At 39.7% G+C, this 23135-nt stretch overlaps 1 protein-coding gene across 16 annotated transcripts in view; it reads left to right on the plus strand.

The window, feature by feature from the left end:
- Window positions 1-340: 340 nt before the first annotated feature.
- Boll (boule RNA binding protein) overlaps window positions 341-23135 on the plus strand; it is a 100998-nt gene continuing 78203 nt past the window's right edge. For 5 of the 16 annotated variants that reach the window (XR_013044157.1, XR_013044158.1, XM_015993770.3 and 2 more), the window contains exons 1-3: window positions 1601-1734; window positions 4499-4642; window positions 7267-7358. Coding sequence is in view for 11 of the 16 variants with exons in the window: in XM_015993770.3 (XP_015849256.1) it covers window positions 1669-1734; window positions 4499-4642; window positions 7267-7358 (302 nt within the window). In the remaining 5 variants the exon portion in view is untranslated. Of the gene's footprint in view, window positions 773-1594; window positions 1759-4498; window positions 4643-7266; window positions 7359-23135 lie in introns of those variants that run through there. The other 11 variants (XR_006063128.2, XR_006063129.2, XM_042260355.2 and 8 more) reach the window with 4 other exon arrangements.

The raw sequence follows: 23135 nt of genomic DNA on the forward strand, positions 1-23135 counted from the left end.
TGTAGCCCTTAACTATCTTGGAACTCGCCATCTACACCAGGCTGGCCCTGAACTCGCAGAGATCCCCCTGTCTCTGCCTCCCAAGTGCTGGGATTAAACGTATTGGCCCGGCTCCTAGGCCCCTCCGGTTCTCAGGAGCGCAGCACAGCTACCCTACCAGTGGCCTGGACGGCGCTGCCCCGCCCTCCCTGGCAGGGGTGAGTGACAGCAACGTCGAGGACGGCAGGTGCTGCGTCCAAGGTTTTTGCGAGCGCCGCGCCGCCGGGAGGGGGGAGCCGGGCTTGCACGTGGAAACTGTCTTCCTGTCCTCGAACCAGCCTTCCGAAGTCCCCGTGGGCGGCGCTGGAGCACAGGGTCGAGGTGGGCTCGTCCAGAGCTGCGTGCGTGCGGCTTCCTCGGCTTCGGGGAGACGCGAGCGCATCCCCACGCCCGTCCTGGACAGTGCGCGCCGTCGTCCATCCCGGCTCTCCGTGGGGAGGGGAGGGGGACCTGCGCACAGCGCCTCCTCCGCCCCCCGCACAGCCCGCCTCGCCCCCCACCCCCACGCCGCTCGCCCGCCCCCGCCCCCCCCCAGGCCAAGCTCGCCGGGCTCGGAGACGACTGCGCCGCTGCAGCCACCGTCGCCGCCAGGGGGAAGCGAGTCCCCGACGGGAGACGCGCCGCCGCCGGCTCCGCCGCTGCCACGGAACGCGCCTTCCAACTTGAACTTGCCCGCGCCTCCTGCCTCTCTCAAGAGTGGACGCGGGGGACGATGGAGACCGAATCCCGGGCGGTGAGTGCTTGGGGTCCCCCGGGCCCTGCGCGGCGGGCCGGCGGCGCGGGTGCCTGCGGGGCTTGGAAGGCTGTGCTTTGGAGCCGCCGCTTCTGTTCGGTTGGGGAGGACGGCGGGGCGGCCCGTCGGGGTTGTGTGAGCGGGGCTGGCCTGGGGTCCCGACCCCCGGGGGGCGGGCGGGCAGCACGGGGGCGGCGGGGGGACGGGAAACGGCCGGGGACCCCGCGAGGAAGGCTCAGCCCGCCGTGCCCAACGAGCGAGCGGGCAGCCCTGCAACGCCTTCCCGCCCAAAACTGCGGCGCCCTCGACGCTCGCCCGCCCGGCCGCCCTGTCGGGGACACATTCTCGTAGCCCGCGGCGTGTGGCCGTCGAGCTCCGCCCCGGGGAGCTCGGGAAAGCCGGGGGTGATCTCTACGCGCGCCCCCCGGCTCAAGCTTGGGCCCCCCACGCCCCGGGCCCGGAGCCGGAGCCAGGGCTGGGGCCTAAGGGGCCCCAGCAGTAGCCTGGTAACGTGCCGCCCCGCCCCCGTGCCGGCCGGCAGCCAATCAGCGGGGCGCTGGCACCGGCTGCCCCCCGCGGAGCCTGGTAACGTGCCGCCCCGCCCCCTTCGCCCCGCCTCCCCGTGCCGGCCGAGAGCCAATCAGCGGGCGCCACCCAGGGAGGCCCCGCCCCCTCGGGCCTGCTGCGCACGAGGCTGCGCACCAGGCGGGCCCCGGGCGCGTGGTAGGTGCCGTTGAGGGTTCCCGCCACCGCTGCTGGCGGGTTTGCCTGGCAAAATTTCTCGCTGGCTCGCCTTCTTTTCCCTCCCGCACTTTGGTGGGGAGGGGGGGGACCCTCGCGTCGGCGCCTCGCTTCACGATGACCCGAGAGAAGCCGAGGACGTGGTCGGTGCGGCCATGCCCCCCATCGCCTCGACCTGCTGGCCGCCCCGGGGAAGGAGCACCGAGGCGGTGACTGCGACGGTTAGCCCCCACCTCTTCCCTTCGGTCTCTGCAAAAATAATAATAATAATAATAATAATAATAATAATAATAACAACAACAATGGTCCAGTTCTAGGCTAAGCCCCAGAGGAGGAGGCGGGGAGGCCCCCAGGGCTTTGGGAGAGCGTCTTAATAAACGCTCGAGGGGTCAGGCTTGACCACGAAGCCGAGGGACCCACACTAGCAACCCGGGAGCAGCCCCGAACCCCCGTGCTGTGAAACGGTGGGCGATTGGAGGTGCCCCCGGTTCGAGCCGCGGCTGATCTCGAGGGAACGTCCATGGCACACCTCCCCGAGCCGTGTGGCTGCGAACAGTCAGAGGTGTTCTAGAATATGACTGGTGCTTCGGTCCTTATCCAGATAGGTGTTCAGCCCAGGCGAAGCGGGTTTCTCCCGAAGCAGTGATCTGTTTGTTCGTACAATGAACACTTGCTGTGTGGTGTGACTGGTTTACACGGTGTAGTGTTTTAAATATGTAGATTAGGCAGACTTCCTGCCCTCGTGGATATTGTATCGTGGTGCAGAGTGACAGGTAAATAGATGTTATAGTAGAAGGTGACAAACAGTAAAAGAAAAGTAAGCAGATCACCTCCACAACAGAGTAGGAGCCTTTAGAACAAGGGAATGAAGTGAATGGGTTGGTCATTGGTTTGGTTTGGTTTGGTTTTTTTAATACTTTTTCTTTTTCTCGTTGAGTGACCTGAAGTCTCTTCGTTTGGGACGGTTGTCATCCACCTCTCACGGGAAAAATTATGGAGTTTGTCTTCTTACTTAAACTTGAAGACAAACTAGAACTTCCATTGAAGTCCTTTGTTTTTAGAGAATTTTCTGAAGACTTTTTTTTTTAATTAACAAGTTCTATATTATAAATAAATGGGCAAAGGAACAAGGCTTTATCTGTTGGAGCTAGAAAATTTTCTCTGGTACAGTATTTTCTAGAATATCGTTGGTACTGTTTACAATTAGATTTCCTTTGTTGAAATAGTATTACATATTACTATTCATCTGTTTCCTTCCATTCTCTAAAATACCATATATTTATCTGTTACTTTGTACTAAGATATACTCTTCATGAGGACAGGGAATTTGCCTTTTTTATTTTAATCACATGAACATTTAAAATAGTGGTTTTGTTGTCCAACAAAATGGAAAAGGACAAATAATAGAAAAGAACAACCCTACTGTCTAAAACTTCATTGTGATGGTTCTCAGCAAATGATGAATTTTAGTATTTAGTATTTTTGAAGGACTTAGTATGCTAGACTGTCTCAAATGTTTGTTTAGTCTTCCCAGAAAGAGTAATATTAGTTTTGTGTGTGTGTGTGTGTTTCTTCATTTTTCTTTTCATTTTACATTGCAAGTCTTTTTGGTTGCCATTATGCAAAGTCTTCTACATTGAAATTGATACTTTAAGCCTTCCAATTTAGAAGTATGAACATAATGGATATGTCCTGAGCTCAATTCTTTGTCATGAAAATGTATAGTTAAGTTTTTAGGTATTTAATGTGTTTCATAATGTTCAGGTTTGTAAATTTTTCACTGATCAACCCTGGCTGGCCTAGAACTGTGCAGACCAGGCTGGCCTTGAAGTCCCAGGAACCCGCCTGCTTCTGCCTCCTGAGGGCAGGGTTGGAGGTGTGCACCACTGCACCCAGCTAGGTGTGTATTTTTTAAAGATAACTCTAATTTTCAAATAGATAATGCATTTACAATTTTGACTTTCAGGCTAACACTATCCAAGTTTATTAACCTGTCAGTGTTCTTTAGCCAAAGACTACCAAGAGCACATCTGTAATTGAGTTGTGTCTGTGAATTCACTGGAACTAGGAAGAAAGTACACCATGGGTCCTCTCAGGCGTTAATAATTTGATTTATGCAATATAGGCTTTTAAAAAGGATTTCATGTAGAAAGGCTTTACCTGGAATGCACGTTGTGAGGAAATGGGAATATTTCTATGATTGTGTTAATTATTATTTTAAAAATAAGATTGATGAAGGAGAAGCAGTTGCTCAGATTATCTAGGATAAAGCAGTATTTGGTAATTGTCATGGTTTGGACAGTGTTTTTGTTTTTATCAGTATTCAGGCATGATTAAAGAATGCTTCTTTTTATCTTGATCTATCGTAATTATAGTTGTCTGATGTTAATGTTCTTTAATGAAAGAACACCACTACCTAACTGAGTGCCAGGCTTTGCACACCTGGACAGAATGGCTCGAACAGAGCATCTCCCAGCCATCTGGGTCTTCTTTTCTCCCTCTCCGACTTTTCTATGAAATGAATGCTTTTGAAGGGGGTTGCTTGTTTGTTTCCTGATTGGTTGGTTGTTTTTTGTTTATTTGTTTGTTTTTGAGACAGGTTTTCTCTTTGTATAACCCTGGCTGTCCTGGAACTCACTCCGTAGACCAGGCTAGCCTTGAACTCACAGAGATCCCCCTGCCTCTGCCTTCCAAGAGCTGAAATTAAAGGTGTGCGCCACCACTGCCCAGCTTAATTATTGTTCTTTCTTAACAAACAGCATACCTCATAATTATTAAGTATATTTGAGTAGTACATCTAATATAAGCACTTCTCTAGCATGAAGTACTTTGTTTCATTTTTATTTCCCCCCAAAACTAATTATAGTTTTCATAATCTTGGAATAAAAGTCTAGTAGATGGCATTTTGCCTAGATGACTGTTTTGATGGCCCTGCATTAAAACTCATATCCAGTGCTAAAAGTTTAAAATGACTTTATTTTACAGCAAACAACAAATCAGACGCAAACAGATTCTTTATCTCCATCCCCTAATCCTGTGTCACCTGTGCCTTTGAATAACCCAACAAGTGCCCCAAGATACGGAACTGTGATCCCTAACCGCATCTTCGTAGGAGGAATTGACTTTAAGGTATCTGTTCGTGGGTGCAACATGGTGGGAAAGGAAAGAAGTTTTGTTTTTCTTTACAATTGAATAGTTCATTTTCCAGCAGGTATTTCCTTATCTGGCTATAAAAATTACATTTGCATATTGTTTAATAGGCTTCACATTTAAATACAGATAACCCTTTCAACAATTCTGTAGGTTAATTTACATGTGTATACTTGAGCAATCTCACATACAAGGAAATTGAGACTTCTTTAATTGCTGTATGCCCCTTGTTACTTACTGATGGAAATCTACCTTCTTTCTTTAATCTAATTTTCTCATTATTTCTCAATATTCTTCATTTTTCAGCATACTTGTTATACTTTCTTACATGATGCTCCAGTTGCCTAGATGATAGATTATTTCAATTTTCAAATGAAAACTTAATGTAAATATTTTAGTCTTGTAGAACCCTGTATGTATATGTATATATACACATATATATGAAATTTTTTAAGATTTATTTATTTTATGTATATGGTGCTCTATCTGCATGTACACCTGCATGCCAGAAGAGGTCATCACATCCCATTATAGATGATTGTGAGCCACCATGTGGTTGCCAGGAATTGAACTCAGGACCTCTGAAAGAGTTGGCAAGGCTCTTAACCACTGAGCCATCTCTCCAGCCCCAAACCCTGTATCTTTATCCCAGCCTATATCTTGCTTTCCTAAGCCATGTCCTAGACTTCAATTTCTTACAAATAGCTTTCTTCTATAGGATTTATAATCTGATCATTTAAAAGGCCTTGTAGTCCAAATAGAGAATCTGTACAGAAGTGTGCTTAATCAGCTCATCAGCTATTTCATTCTTTCAGAAAAGCATAATTGATATTATTTTCAGTATTCCTGCATAAGAGGTAGTAATAGATATGTACAGGAAAGATATTCATGGATTTTTTAATCAAATACCCTTACTGGAGCTCAGGATATAACTCAGTGGTAGAGGTTTGCCTTGCTTGTAGAAGCCCTAAATTCAATCCGTGTACACATTCACACTTTTCTTCCAAATTAAGTATGTGATTGTTTCACTATAAATAAATATGCTTTATAAAATACCTTTGAAAGATTTTCTGTACCTATGGAAAATGTGGGTATTCGTGCTTAGAATTCATTCATATTAAACTTCTTAGTGAACTTTTAAAGTAAGTATTCCATAATACTTAAATACTAAATACTTAAATACTAAAGCACATGAAGGATGATAGGAATCTTAGAGGTCGCTGTTTCTATGCAGCCAGACCATTCAGGTAACAGAATTCTTTCCCTTGAGGCATATCTTTTTCAAAACTACAAATAATTGCCTGTGAGGAAATAATCTGCTATACTAGCAGTGTCAGACTGTTCCAGACTGTCCCTCTACAGGTTCAGTCATCTTGACTTTCCCCTTGCCCTGTGAGTTCACAACTGAGCTAGTGACTCCTCTCCAGAGAACAATCTGCATTAACTTTTCTTTTTTTTTTTTTTTTTTTTTGGTTTTTCAAGACAAGGTTTCTCTGTGTAGCTTTGCGCCTTTCTCAGAACTCACTTGGTTGCCCAGGCTGGCCTCGAACTCACAGAGATCCACATGCCTCTGCCTCCCGAGTGCTGGGATTAAAGGCATGCGCCACCACTGCCCGGCTACATTAACTTTTCTAAATATCTGATGGCAGTTCCCATTCTAGCATTGATTCCATGTTTAGAAGTTCTGTTATTAGATGTTATTAGAATAAAAGTAATTCGCATATTCTTAGATTTAGTGCTTGTCATTGTCCAATTTAATAGGCTGAATGTTATCATCCAAAATAATAAATTGTGTATTTAAGTAAGTGAGGTGACAGTTGAACTCAAAATGAGTGACTGTGCTCTAAGACATTTTTTGATTGTCCTTTAGGTAAATTTAAAGTTACACTTCAAAGCAAACAGTTGCAACCGAACCCAAAAATCAAATTGCCATGAATTCACCCTAAGTACTCTGGGACTAGCTCTTGCCTTCTCTATACCAGATATTCCCAAACGATCTTTGTACACATCTTGAACATTGTGTCTAGTATACCTATTTTATTGTATCATCATGTCTGTAGTTAGCTAAAATGTATGTTGAGTACAGATAAAATACCTTGTAATTTGAAATATTATACTCACTTTGCAACTTCTCATGGCAAATTCAAATATAAATTTGGGGGAAATATATTCCTTTCCTAAGGCCCGATTCTTCCTAAAGACTGTGGTGATTACCAACCATCAAGTGACTGGATTAGGCCATTGTGACTTGGTTCACTGCTGGAATTGCTGCCCTCCCCAAATACTAGAGGCAACAGTGATGCAGCCGCACTGTGGGTTTAGGATGTGAACTCCAGCATTGGCATTCTTAAAGTCACTAAACGACCCCTTTACAGAGTTAGCATTCTTTGCAAGTTAGAATAACTCACTTTAAAATCGCTACTTAGCTACTACGTAAAGCAAAGTACATAGATTTTAGTAACAATGGTTTTGCCTATTTTTTAATAATGAGAGATACTCTAACTTGTTTTCTATATTTTTTTTATGTCTCCACAACAAGCATTGGAGTTGTTTATCTTTTATTGATTAAAATGTTTTTTAATGTTTTCTTTTTATTCCATTAGACAAATGAAAATGATTTAAGAAAATTTTTTTCCCAGTATGGGTCTGTAAAAGAAGTGAAGATTGTTAATGACAGAGCTGGAGTATCCAAAGGGTTAGTATCATTCACATAATATATATATTAATGAATTGTATTTTGTTGGGTTAGGTTTTGTATGCTAATATACTTTGTCTCCATTTTCTTAGTTGAAGAATTTTATGCCCTCTTGTTTTCCATACATTTGCTGTGTGTGTGTGTATATGTGTGTGTGTGTGTGTGTGTGTGTGTGTGTATACTTTATTAAGGTAAAAAGGGACTCTATAATACTTCTTAATCTAAAAACTTACTTTTTCATGGACCAAGGGGCCATTCAGTATAGTATGACAAAAAATGTTGAGGGGCAAATTGTATAGTAGCTAAAGAAGCAGAAGCTGAAAGAAGAGATGCTTCTGGAATTGTTCTTGCTTTGATCTATAAGAGAGTTTATTTGAAAATTGCCGATTTGAAAGAATGTCTGTGGTCTGTGGTTCAGAATCTAGTTAAGGAACAAATGAAAAGTGCCACTCTAAGAAGAACAACAAATGGTCAAATCAAAAAAGAATTGTGGTAATTTGAAAGAGAATGGCCCCCATTGGCTCATGTATTTGCTCGGTCACAAAATAGTGGTACTATTGAAAGGATTTGGAGGTGTGGCCTTGTTGGAGGAAGTGTCACTAGGTTTGGGCTTTAGGCTTTCAAAAGCCCAAACCAGGTCCAGTGTCTCTCTCTCTTCCTGCTGTCTGTGGATCCAGAGGTCAAACTCTCAGCTCCTTCTCCAGCACCATGTCTGCCTGCATGCCGTCATGCTTCCTGCCATGATTAACAGTGAACTAAACCTCTGAAGCTGTAAGCAAGCTACACTTAAATGCCTTTCTTTATAAGAGTTGAGATCATGGTGCCTCTTCACAGCATTAGAACAATGACTAAAACAAGAATAAACATTGAAATTAGTAGACTGTGTAATATATAGAGCTGTTTCAGGATTTCTCTGTGTACAAAATCCGAAATTTTCTGAGAGGGAAAAGGTAGTTTTGCATAGTGCATTCACATAAGGAGTTTTGTTGCATAGTTAAAAGAAAATAGATAAGGCAGTGGAGGTAAATAAAGGATTGTGTTTGTTTTCTTCAAATAAAGAGATATATTTACAGGATTAATAGAAGGAACCAATAAGATAGAAAACAATATTAATGAGGAATGACATGGGAAAATGGCAGGAGCTAATGTGAAAGATACAGTGTTTTCACAGAGAGACTGTTTTTAATTAAAAAGAACCTTCCTGAGACTGTCAGACAATATTAAGATGAGTTGACATTGTATCTTTCTCATTTAGCTAAAAGAATATACATTATTTTGGTAATACTTTTATCATTGAAAAGCATGGAAAGTCAGATGTAATCCAATAAATATTCTGGACACTGAGGCAGGAGGCTTGCACATTGGAGGGTTACTGCCCTCTTCAACCAAAAAAAAAAAAAGTCAAGGCTATTGCTTAGCATGCACAAGGCCCTGGATTCATCAAGATAATAAAAGAGTCTATTCCAGAAAGAGAAAGGTTAGAACATTAGAAATTACAAAAGAGGTAACAGGGCAGGCCAGCTGAGAAACAGCCCAGGGAGGAACAATTGCAGTTCAGAGAGCCTGGAAACGACCTGCCCTGTCTCTGAATGAAAAGGAACTGTGGAGGCAATAAGGAAGGACTGGACCCACTGACAAGTTCAGACAGCAGAAGATTCCAACAGTAAAGAATATGATGGTCAATCTTTCTTGGCTAGAAGACAGCCATCTCTGAGGATAAGTAGTGGAGACTAACAGCCTTGAGCCTGAGGTTAGCCCATTTTCCAACTCTTGGAGCCACAGCTAGGCACACGACTTAACCTCTGACAAGCTAGAGAATACCAAAAGCCAGCCCGCAACTTCTGCAGCCTCCTCTCTCGTAGAGAGTAATTTTTAATGGGTTTTGAAAGCACTAAGACTGGTCCTCTGGATTACACTTCAGTGCTCTGTTTGTCTCCCACTCTTCGAAACACTTGGGAACACTATTTGGCTTAGGAAATAGCTGTGCCAAGTTGTTCAGACTATGGAATTTCTGGAACATGGAAGAGTCTACCTGGCCTACATGTACAGTGCTAACTGCGGCCAGAGAGGCTCCTGGTGTACAATAAAAGCAGAGATCCTCAGGCGAAGACAGCTTAGGGCATGTTGACCCTTGGCTAGCGCAGGCTCACCACTGGCCTAATCTTAGGACAGACCGGGACTCCCGTCAGCTGCACTCTGCCTTTCCCAGGTTAGAGGGCCGGAAAGAAGCTGCTCCAGTAGTTTGTCCTCATTGTTTTCCTTTGCTTGGGGATGTTTGGGGCCTTGTATTTATCCTTTTTCTTTCGATGTTTTCCCTTTTACTCTTCTCACGTTTAATTTTGCTTATGCATTTTTTCTTTAGTGTGCAATCAGAATGATTTCATCTCCGCTCTTCCCCCCCCCACTTCACAGTGTATATCTGTACTCCTTTTCCTCTCTGCCATTTAAACTTGCCTCTCTTCTTTCTCCCCTTCCCAGCATCCTCTCATGTCAGTAATTTACTATTTTTATATTTACCCTAAGGTTTTAACTTATACATATATAATGGCTTATCCATTACTTTTGCCCTTTTCTGATTTGTGGTCATTGACAGTATATTAGTGTCAATCAATTTTAAGTATATTTCCCATCTGTTTTGGTTTAGTGTTCTAGCTAGTAAAGCCATTTGTTTTCTCCTTGGTGGGTGGTAGTGGGTGGCCATCAAGAGATATCCATAACAGTAGATGAAACATGAAAAGGCAAGGGAGCACCCATAAGATCATGACTCCTTAATTATCTAATCTAAATATGTAAGTAAAATACTGAACAAAGAATTCAAAAATCTTCTTGTAAAATGACCAGTAACTTCAAACTGTATGCAAACAAGCAAATGAGTAACATAAGCATCTCAGTTCAAGACTGTGGTGGTTTGAATGAGAATGGCCCCCAAGGGGAGTGGCGCTGTTAGAAGGCGTGGCCTTGTTGGAGGAAGTGTGTCCCTGTGGAGGTGGGCTTTGAGAGCTCAGATATACGCTCAGGCCACACCCAGTGAGAAAGTTCATTTCCTCTTGCCTTTGGATCAAGCTGTAGAATTCTCAAGCATCATGTTGCTTGCATACAGCCATGCTCCCCGCCATGATGATAATGGACTAAACCTCTGAAACCGTAAGCTGCCACCTCAATGAAATGTTTTCCTTTATAAGAGTCGCCATGGTCATGGTCTCTTCACAGCAATAGACATCCTAACTTAAGACAAAGATCTAAATAACAAAATCAGAAACAAGCATGAGACAGGCTCTCAAGGCTGCCACTGAGGTCAATGGAAATAAGCAGCAAGGTGTTGTGTTTGCCTTCTTCTTAAAACACTGGTGAACGCTATCACAACTGTACGACTGAATGAAAATCTGGTGAGGGAAGGAACTGAGAAAATTCACTGCTTAACTCAGCACAGTTGTGCCAAAAATTTAGTACAAAAGGTAATTGGTCCAAACTAGGCAGTACATCCCCCAATCTAATTTAATAGTGTGAACTGAGATTGGAAGTTAAACCTCTCCCATCAGCACAATATAGTACATGAAATAACAGTGAGGGAAAGAATTCAAAACTCATTCTACCAAAAATAAAATACGTCCGATGTGATTTTTTTAAAACCTCAATATACTCTTACTGTACGTTTGTCATTTTGTTTTTGCGTTTTGGGGTTTTTTTTGTGTTTTGTTTTGTTTTCATTTCTTAGTCTGTACTCTTGCAAAAATGTCTTAGAATGGTCTCGCTTTAGTTTGTTCTGTGCGTGCTTAGGCTGTATGATTGTTCTATATTATTCTCCACCCAGTCTGACACTTTCTACTCTGAATCCTTACATTCAGCCCATGCAGCTTCCCTCTCATTCTCTTTCTCTCCTCCCCATATCCACTCCACTTTTACTTATTCACTATAACCTTCCAAAACCTTAAATTCTGAAAATTGCCCGACTTCCCTTCCCAGATGTTTTTCCTCCCTCATATTCTTTCCTAATACTGATTGATACCTAGCCTTATTCCGCCTATAGTCCCTCCACTCTTAATCCTAGTAACTGATATCCTAGTCATACCATCCTGGCTTATTGATCCTCCGGTAGTTATTGAAGTTATATTTAACTAGCTAGTATGATGTTTGTGTTGTACACCTACCCAGCATTTATGGTTGCTTCTGTAGTTAATACTATACTCCAGAAGTAGTAAAGAGTGTGCCCTGAGCACATGAGCTGAGGACTTCTGAACTATGCACCTCCAATCTACCACAATCTAGCCCCATTTAAATACTACAAATAACTAAAGGATACAGCTGATAAAAACTCCAATCAATAAAATAACCACAGATCCATAAGTCTTAATTTGGTAATTAAGAAACATGAAGGCAGAGCCAGGTGGATCTCTGTGAGTTCGAGGCCAGCCTGGGCTACAGAGTAAATTCCAGGACAGGCGCAAAGCTACACAGAGAAACCTTGTCTTGAAAAGCCAAAAAAAAAAAAAAAAAAAGGAAAAGAAAAAAGAAACATGAAAATCACACAGTACCACACCCCAAAAAAAATTATAAATGGCTGCAAATGAGAGTAAATTAGATGAAATTCAAGATGGGGAATGAAAAGAATGTTTAATAAAACAAAACAGTATAAAAATAAACTCTTAAATTAATTCAAAGAGAATATAAACAGCTAACTGAAATAAGAAAGTCACTACATGATATGAGAAATTTACTAAAAAGTACTGAAAACCTGAAGAAGTGTGTCAAATAAATTCAGTAAGAAGCTTTACCAATAGAATGGGTCAAATGGAAACAAGAAAGATGAATTAGAATTCCTGAATCCACAAAGAAAATAATAAAACATAAATACAGCATGAGTTCTATGTACAACATTAAAAATTTACAACCATTGGAGTAGCAGAACTCCAGTCTAAGGGCATAAAAATATTTTGATAGAATTATAGCAGAAAACTTCCAAATCTAGAAAAATAGATGACCATCTGTCTTAGTTTCTTTTCCTATAACTATGATAATAAAATATGTTGACAAGAGCAACTTCTGTGACACAAAGTTTGATTTGGCTCACAGTTGAAGGGTACAGTCACCATGTGGGGAAGTCAAGGCAGCCGGAAATTAAGTGGCTGGCCACTTTGCACAATCAGAACTTAAGTGGCTGGCCACTTTGCACAATCAGAAAGAGGCAACAAGTGCCCTCTGACTGTGGGCAAGTCTTTCTACCTCAGTCCAGTCAAGACAGTCATCCCCAGGCATGTCCAGAGGCTGTCGTAACCAAGCTGATTCCTCACACGTGTGTCTAGAAGTTTATCTCTAAAGTAAGGCTAGAATCTGTCAAGTTGACAATTAACTATAGTACTCAACTCAGGAGACATATAAAAAACAAAATGGGCAAGAAGAGAAAAGTTTTCTATAGCCTATTATAATTAAAACACTAAATATAAAGAATGAAGAAAATATGGAAAGTCACATATAAAGGCAGACCTGTCAGCACTAATCCGTTTCTCAACAGAAGCCTTTAAAGCCAGGAGTTTATGGAACGATGTATTTCAAGCACTGGAAGGTAATTATTAAGCTAAACAACTATATCCAGCAAAATAGGTCATAATTGAAGTCTCCTTTCTATGATAAAAACAAGCAAAAGGAATTCATGACCACTTAAGCAGCACTACAGAAAATAATTGAATATTTCAGAAAACCAAAAATAACTCATCCAGGACACTACAAGAAAGAGTAAACCGCACTAGAAGAGTAGTTAAGGAATAGAAAGAAGACCAAACACTAGAAATTTAACAAATAACAGCAATTAATACACCTTTCGAATAGTAAATTTGAATATTAATGGACTAAATTCTACAATAAAAATATACAGAGTAGGTTGAGTTAAAAAATAGAATCTATTTATTGCCTACAAGACAAACCCTATAATCTAAGACAAATGTCATCTAAGGATGAAAGGGTGAGAAAATGTTCTCCAAGCAAATGGAACTAGAAAGCAAACAGAGTGCTGTTCTGTGTCTGAAGAAAGACTTCAGAACAAAATTAGAAGAGATAACAAATGTTCATACTGATTAAGGAGACAATCCATCAAGAGAAAATGTTCTAAATATACATGCCTCAAACACTGATGCACTTAATTTCATAAAACAGGAACTGCTGGTATACAAAGACACAGACTAACCCTAACACAATAATAATGGGTCATTTCAGTACTCTAGTCTCAGCAGAAATAAATCATTCTAGCAGAAAATAGGAAGGAACATGTGAGTTAAATGACATCATAGATCAAATCGACCTAACAGACATCTACAGAAATTCCCCTGAAACACTGCAGAATACACATTGTTCAAATTGGCCAAGAAAACTCGCTCTAAAATATATCATAAATAGGATACAAAGCAAGACTTACCAAGTATAAGAAAACTGAAATGTATTTGTATCCTGAGCACAGTTAAAAAAGCTATAAACAGTAAGAGAAACTTTAGAGCATTATGAACTCATAGAGACATAGTATTTTAAAGAATAATGATTGCATCATCGGAAAATTAAGGAAATTTATAAATTTTAAGAAATTAATAAGTGTGAAATGACAAATGCATGAAATAGAATGAAGGCATTCTTCATAGAGGGATATTCATAGCTGAAAATATGAACATTTAGAATCAGATTTCAGATAAATAATAGTCCCCCCTGTAGCTATAGAAAAGAATAAGAACAAATCAAAATAGTTAGTAGAAGCAAAGAATCATGATCAGGACAGAAATTAATAAAATGGAAGTGGGGAAAAAAAGAACCAATTTAACAGAATACTTTGGAAAGATAAACAAAATCCATAATTACTTAGCCAGACTAGCCAAAAAAGAGAAGACCCAAATTAACAAACTTAGAAATTAAAAAGGAAGAGTAACAGATACCAATGAAATTCAGAAAATTATTAGAGCATATTTTAAAGCTTATATTCCACCAAATTAGAAAACAAAAAAAGAAATTTGCAGACAACACAACACAGACAATATTTTTCAAAAATAAACCTGTATGTAACAGCAACAATGAGGTACAAAAATAAACAACAAAAGCCTGGACTGTTTATGACAGAGAGAATGGGGCTGGAGATGATGGCTCAGGGAGAGCACTGGTTGCTCTGAGAGACTCCGGGTTCAGTTCCTAGAACCCATGTCAGAATCACAGGCACCTGGAACTCCAGCTCTAGGGACCTGACACCCTCTGGCTTTTGTGGGCACCATGCACATAGATTCATGCAAGCAAAACACTCATACACATAAAGTAAATGTAGTTTTAAAAAAAACATGTAATTTTTTTAAAAAAAAATTAAAAATAAAGGATCTAGAAATAAACGAACTTAGCTACAGCCACCTGATCTTTTGCAAAGACAAAACTTTGCATTGGTGCAAATAAGCCTTGTCAACAAATGTTATGGCAAATCTGGATAGCTACATGTGAAAGAATGAAACTAGATCCCTATCTCTCACCCCACACAAAAATTCAACTCCTTAAGACTGGAGATAGAGCGCAGTAGGTAAGAGCATGGCTGCTCTTAAAAAGAATTCAGATTCTGTTTCCAACACATGGTAACTCACAGCCATCTGTAATTAGTGCCTCTTCTGTCGTCTTTGGGCAGCATGCACATAAATTAAAAGTGTGACCCCAAACGTTAAAAAGTCCTAATAATGTAAGACCTGAAATTAATATTAACAGGAGACATTTCAAGATATTGGCATAGGCAAGCACTTTCTGAATAGGACTCCAGTCACTCAGGAAATAGCACCAACAATTAACAACTGGTATTTCATTAAATTCAAAAGCTTCTGCACAGTAAAAGCAAACAATTGAGTGAGGAGATAGCTTACAGAATGAGCTGTCTGTACAGACGCCACCTTTACATCAGATGGGATTATTATCTAGAATATATGAAAAATTAAAAACTAAACACCCAAAACAAAGCAATTCAGTCTATAAATGAGTTAATGAAATAAAAAGTGTTCAAAATACAAATTACAATTAGCCAATAAATGTATAGGGAAATATTTAACCTCATGCCATCAGAAAAATATGAATAAAAACTGCATTGAGATTCCATCTTATGCCAGTCAGAATGGTTGTCACTAATAAAACAAATACTAGCAATGATGCAGACAGAAGGAAATCCTTATATACTGCTGGTGAGCAAAGTCTAGCCATGGTGGAAGTCAGTATGGCAGTTCTTCAAATAAATACAAATGAACCTATCATATGACAAAGTTATACAGCTCCTTAGTATTTACCCAAAAGACTCCAAGTCAATGTATGTCAGATAGTAGTGCTTACTGCAGCACTATTCACATTACGAAGTTGTGGAGCCAACCTAGATATCCATCAACAGAGGTATGGGTAAAGAAATGTATGTACACAGCCATAAAGAAGAATGAAGCCATGTGATTTGCAGGAAAATTGATGCAACTGGTAATGTGTTAAGCAAATCAAATAAGTCTTAGACAAATAAGTGTAGCTAGAGTTTTCCTGCCTTGCCCACAGTCAGGACAAATCTCTGTCACCCGCCAGTCCCACAGCCGCTCAGACCCAACCAAGTAAACACAGAGACTTATATTGCTTACAAACTGTATGGCCGTGGCAGGCTTCTTACTAACTGTTCTTATAGCTTCAATTCATCCATTTCCATAAATCTATACCTTGCCATGAGGCTCGTGGCTTACCGGCATTTTCACATGCTGCTTGTCCTGGCGGGCGGCTGGCTGGCATTGAGTCCTTCTGCCTTCCTGTTCTTTTATTTCTCCTCTCTGTTAGTCCCACCTATACTTCCTGCCTAGCCATGGCCAATCAGGTTTTATTTATTGACCAATCAGAGCAACACATTTGCCATACAGACCATCCCCCAGTACAGCCAAGTGCAGACCATCTCAGACACCTGCACTCAGGCCTGTGGTCCTAATCATCCTCTATGTGGACCTGCTGGGTAAAGCCACAAGGAACCCAAGAACGGGCTTCCACAGGACATACAGAACATCCCACAGCAAATAAGCTTTCATGTGTGGGCCCTAGACTTTATATATAGCTAATATAAAATAAGCACCCTGGTACTAGCATGAAAGCAGATACAAAGACCAGAGGAATAGAGGACCCAGAAATAAGCCACTTGATTTTCAACAAACATCCCCAAAACATACACTGAAGAAAAGGCAAATGGTTCTGGGAAAACCAGGTATTTACATACAGGAAAACGAACCTAGATCATCTCTCACCCTATACAAAAATCAGTTCAAAATGGCTAGAGGCCCTTAATGAAAGACTTGAAATTTTAAAACCATTAAATGAAGATACAAGAAAAAATACTTGAAAATGTAGTCATAAGCCAAGATTTTGTGTAAAGGACACCACTAGCTCAGTTGGAGTGCTTTACACATGAAAGTGAGAAGGGAACCAGAGGAGAGAAAGGAAGAGGAAATGAGAGAGTTAATGGAGTGTAAAAATATTGAATGCCTGCCCTCATGCAAAGTGCAAATATGTGTGTATGACTATATCAGAAGGGAGACTGTTTAAGGAATGGACTGGCAGGAGTGAGGAAGCACAAGAAAGGATCATGGGAAGTCAATATGACCAAAGGATACTAAATGCAGTTTATGAAGATGTCACAGTGAGCTGGATGTTGTGGCACACACCTGTTGTGTAATACTATTATAAGATGTGTTACATTTGTTTGTGCTCTGGAACATTTGCTTTAATGATGCAAAGATGTGTTGCTTTCTTTTATGTTACATTTGTTTAACTCTGTGAAGCTGTGTTACTTTGCCTGTCTAAAACACCTGATTGGTCTAATAAAGAGCTGAACATCCAATAGCAAGGCAGGAGAAAGAATAGGCAGCATTGGCAGGCAAAGAGAATAAATAGGAAAAATAAAGGGGGGAAGGACCAAGAAGCAAAGGAGGACGCCAGGGGCCAGACACTCAGCCACAGCCAGCCATGGAGTAAAAAGGAAAGAAAGGTGTATAAAGGGTGTATAGAGAAAAGCAAACGCCCAGAGGCAAAAGGTAGATGGGATAATTTAAGTTAAGGAAAGCTGGCAAGAAATAAGCCAAGCTAAGGCCAGGCATTCGTAAGAAAGAATAAACCTCTGTGTGTACTTATTTGGGAGCAGGGTGGTGGGTCCCCCAAAGAGTAAAAAGAGTGAAAAAAAAAACCTACAATACACACTCAATACAGTACTCAAGAGGCAGAGACAAGTGGATCTCAGTGAGTTTGAGACAGTCTGATCTACAAAGCGAGTTCCAGGACAATGAGGACTGTTACACAGAGAATTCCTGTCTTAGAAAAACAGAAGAACATGTCACAGTGGAACCTATTATGTTTAAAAATCAATTAAAAGACCAAAAATAGTTGAGTAAAGGCATTTCAGAAAACTAAGAGCGCACACACAAACAAGCTGTATCCTGTGTTCTATCCAAAAATTATTTAATTTACTAAATTTAATTTAATTTATTTTATTAATTAAACTTAATTAATTAATAATTAAACTAAATTAATTTGCCAAAAATTTAATGTCTGGACTAACAGATAAGAGAATTTCACTCTTTAAAAAAAAGTTACTTGCCGGGCGGTGGTGGCGCACGCCTTTAATCCCAGCACTCGGGAGGCAGAGCCAGGCGGATCTCTGTGAGTTCAAGGCCAGCCTGGGCTACCAAGTGAGCTCCAGGAAAGGCGCAAAGCTACGCAGAGAAACCCTGTCTCGAAAAACCAAAAAAAAAAAAAAAAAGTTACTTTCTGAGGAGTTGACAAATGAACAAAACGTGACCTGGGAACACAGAAGAAGGCGCTACCCAGTCACCAAACCAGATCACGAGAATCATAAGTATATAATTCACCGACTGAAATCAGCTATCCCTGAAGAAACAGCCCAATAGCACCAATTTAACCAAGAACCCCTACTAAACCAAGACTAAAAATTAGAACAAGAGAGGCACTCTCAGACACAGACACCACCTGCAACACACAGAGGAAAAGATGAGTAGACGCCAGTGCAAAAATACAGGCAACAACATAAAGACCTATATGGCAACATCAGAACCTAGTGATTCTACACCTGCAAGACCTAAACATACCATTACAGAAGAAACAGAAGAGATCAACCCTAAAAATGACTTTAAGAAAATGATAGAGGCCCTTAAAGAAGAAATAAAACATTCCCTCAATGAGGAAATAAAAACTTTCCTTAAAGAAGAAATGAAAAACTACCTTAAAGAGGAAATAAAAACTTTCCTTAAAGAGGAAATGAAAAACTCTCTTAAAGAGGAAATAAAAACTTCCCTTAAAGAGGAAATGAAAAACTCCATTAGAGAGGAAATTAAAAACTCCCTTAAAGAAATGGAAGAAAAAATGAACAAAAAATGGGAAGAAATCAAATCAAGCCAAGAAAAAGCAACTAAACAGATGAAAGAAACATTCCAAGATCTGAAAAATGAATTTGAGACAATAAAGAAAACACATGGTGAGGGAATGCTGGAAATAGAAATCCTGACAAAACGAACAGGAACTACAGAAACGAGCATAACCAACCGATTGCAAGAGATGGAACAGAGAATCTCTGACACTGAAGACATGATAGAGAAAATAGATTCATCAGTCAAAGAAAACACTAAAGACAAAAAAGTCCTAACACAAAACGTCCAGGAAATTTGGGACACCATGAAAAGACCAAACCTAAGAATAATAGGGATAGAAGAAGGAGAAGAATACCAACTCAAAGGCACAGAAAATATATTCAACAAAATTATAGAAGAAAACTTTCCTAACCTAAAGAAAGAAATACATATGAAGATACAAGAAGCTTACAGAACACCGAATAGGCTGGATCCGAAAAAAAAGTCCCCTCGCCACATAATAATCAAAACACTAAACACACAGAACAAAGAAAAAATATTAAGAGCCGCAAAGGAAAAAGACCAAGTAACATATAAAGGTAAACCCATCAGAATAACACCAGACTACTCAATAGAGACTATGAAAGCTAGAAGATCATGGACAAATCTCATGCAGACACTAAGAGACCATGGATGCCAACCCAGACTATTATACCCAGCAAAACTCTTAATCACCATAGGCGGAGTAAACAAAATATTCCAGGATAAAACCAGATTTAATCAATACCTGTCTACAAACCCAGCCCTAAAGAAAGCACTAGAAGGGAAAATTCAACCCAAAGAAGCTAAACACATCTATGAAAAATCAAGCAATAGATAATCCCACACCAACATACACCACAGAAGAAACAAGCTGGTGTAGCTATCCTAATATCTAGAGGAAAAGGATGTTTCAAAAGAGAAGAAGTCTTGTGGCAATGCCTCAGTGGTCCAGGTAACTACCAGAACTCGGAAAAGTTGGTTGAACTTGGGATTGACTGGGAGGCCAAAGATTTAAAAAACAGAAGATTCTCTCAAGACACAAGTTGTGTGATAATAGTGTGTTTTGTGTGTGTGAATGAGAATTTGTAAATGTTGAATTCTAGGCTTCGACAATCATTGTCAGTGCAGATTAAGCTGCAAGTATTTATGCTTTAAAACTTAAATTATAAAGCTAGTTACGTCTTTCTAACAACTAGTTTTAATGTTTATGAGCATATTTTACCTACATTACCTTTTCAGGATGTTGAGAAAGATGCATCACAAGCAAAGGCTGGAGGCTGGGGGCTAGATGGTTTTGAGGAAGAGGTCTTGGTGGACTCTTTCATAGAGCAAAGGGAAGCAATGCCTTCTGGGAAATGAGCTAAGTTTTAATCTAGTCTTTAGGATTAGAAGTCAAAAACAAAAATATTAAGGAAAGGAAAACCTAATTGATCTTTGAAGTATTGTTATATGGAATTGAGTGGGACTTTTGAGGCCTTTCTTCCAGAAAACAAGGACTTGGTTGTCAGGCCTATATTAGGCCTAAACCTTGGTGCCATGTAGTTGTACTTAAATCATTTCAATGGAAAGTGTCTTAGTGATTGGAAATTCTAGTGCAGTTTGGAGTTCTTCCATTTGAAAAATGTGATATTTGCATGGGATTGTTTGAATCTTGTTTTCTAGTCCCTCCCCATCACCACCCTCATAGTCTGAAGGTAGATTTTTCTCTTGATAAAGGAACAAAAAAGGTGAACATCTTGTTTGTAAATAGGTATCTAGTAACTAGTGGTAAACTTGAAATGGTAGAATTCTTTAAAGCCTAATTCTAGGTAGCCTTAAGAAAATATATCTTAATTACTTTTGAACCTGTATTCACCTTGTTTTTTTCAAATATCTTAAGTTATATTTTCTTTTTCAGAGCTGCTTCTTATTTGGGGCTACTTTTTTTTTTTTTAATTGAGGCGTAATTCATAAAAGGGTATATTGTTTTGATGAGACTTTCTACAACTGTGGCTGGATGTCTTTCTTTAGTCTTTCAAGAAGGGCCATTTTACTTTTTTAGAGTTACTTTTTAAAGTCATGAGGTCAACAACTTGGACTACTATGCATGTAAGTCCTAATGCAAACTAAAGCCCAAGTTGACCTCCAGCAGCAGTTCATTCTATATTGACAGTGAGAGAACACTTTGCCTCTTAGGATACTGTTACTCGTGGACTGAAATGCTGAAGAAACCCCTCTCCCTATTTTGTTTTTTTGCAAAAATCAAGGTATATTCTAGGGTTTCCTGGTTGACCTCAACAGATAAACTGAGATGATAGTCTTAGTTCAGAAATGATCTGAATGTAGATTTACAGTCTACGTGTACAGCTGGCTAAGTGAGATCGCTCATGTATCCCATCGGCTCCCCATTAGTCACTGAACTCTTAAAACTGGTATTGTAACATTATTACAATGTTTTGCGCCAATTTTATAAACTTTACAGTACAATATGTGTTCCTTTTCTGAGGCAAACCAAAGGTATATTTCTCAAGGTTCTGCTGCTATCAGCAGTGTTGATGGAGGATTTTTTATACATTTGTAATAGATAGAAATAAACCAGAAAAAAAGAAAAAAAAAAGTGGTGGAGGAAAAGGTGAACACTGCAAGAATACTCAAATGGGCTGAGAGTCGCAAACGCCAAGATTGGCTTTGCATAGTAAATGGAATAGAACAGCTCTGAACTATAGCTTACTTTTCCTGGTTTGGTCTGACAGAATGATTGAATGATTTGTACAAAAATCAGAGCCTTAAAAACAAGGATTTGGTGAGATTGTAAAATGGTGTGCCACTTTGGCAAAACAGTCTGGTGGTTGGTCAAAATGCAAAACATTGTTACTCTGTTACTCAACAATTCTACCCTTAGGAATATAACCTCAAACTACTGAAAATGTGCACCTATGAAACATGTACATGAAGGTTTGCAGCAGTGTGTTGCTAATAGTAAAAAAGTTAAAACAACTCAAATAGCTATCAAATACTGGAGAGAAATAAAATGTGGCTTATTCATACAATAGAATATTATTAAGACATAAAAATGAATGAGAAACTGACAGATTAAATGACTTTGGTGAACCTTCATAATTTCATTTGTAGATCTTTCCATTTCTAATTTATAAATACATTTGGGGTTATAAATTATAAATGTACTGCCTCCTGTCAACATTGTATACTTCTATTTGATGATTTCTGTGTCAAACATTATATGGAAATGTTTCCAAGTATTTTCTGTATTAACTGTGAATGAATAGAACAAAATAAATTGCCTGTGATGGAAAAATAAATAAATAAATAAATAAATAAAAATTAAAAAAAAAAAAAGTTACTTTGATGTTAGTGGTATAGCCAGGTAGTAGAACACTTGCATAGAATGAGTGAGGACCTTTCTTCCCCAGCACAAAAATAAACATTAAACAAGAAGGAATACTATTAAACAATAATTATCAGTTGTAAAATGGTAATCATGATGTTTAGCATTATTTAATATCTAAACAGGACTCATACATGTTAGCTATGTACTTTATTTCATTTTTCCTATAGTTTAGCATGACATACATCATTACATGTATCTTATTTCTTTTCCTTTTTTTTAACCCTTAGAAAACAGTTTTGCTGTATATCCCCGTCTGAGCTGGAATTTAGAATTCTTTTGCTTCTGCTTCCTGATTGCTGGGGTTATTCGCATATAAAAATCAAATACAAAAAAAAAATTTAGGTTGTATATTTATTGCTCTTTGCAAAATATACTAATAGTTATATTGCTAGTTTATGTGTAACAATAATTATATGATGGATTTGTAAAGATCTATACAAGTATAAGGAATTTTGTATTGAAACTTTTATTGTTAACATTTTTCTACTCTGATTCCTCTAAGGCAAACATGTTATTTTTATAAGTTTGGTTGGTTGGTTGGTGGGTTGGTTGGTTGGTTGGGTTTTTTATTTGCTTGTTTTTAAGGAAATTACAGGGCTAAAAATGTATTCATTTTATTCAAAGCACTTGCCTTGGGTTTCATCCACAATGTGGAGTGGGGGAGAGAAAAAGGCGCCAAAGATGATGGCCCTATTCTGAAATCTGCTGCATCCCAATCTCTAAGGCAGAACATGAATGCATCAAAATGCTAATACTGTTTGAAGATTCCTCCCTGTCTCTTTGACAAGCAAGGATGACAGTATTAATCCATGGTCCCACGCTGAGGCAGCATACCTACAGTGGCAATACTTACAAATTAAAATTGTCATTACAGGTTTAGGCTTATAGTTCAGTGATTTAAAAAAACTTACAGGCCCTACATTCAATCGTCAGAACTGCAAGATAAAATTTAATGTAATATTCTAAGAAAATGTTAATAAT

Source organism: Peromyscus maniculatus, chromosome 13 (assembly GCF_049852395.1).
Source record: "Peromyscus maniculatus bairdii isolate BWxNUB_F1_BW_parent chromosome 13, HU_Pman_BW_mat_3.1, whole genome shotgun sequence".
Classification (NCBI taxonomy): domain Eukaryota; kingdom Metazoa; phylum Chordata; class Mammalia; order Rodentia; family Cricetidae; genus Peromyscus; species Peromyscus maniculatus.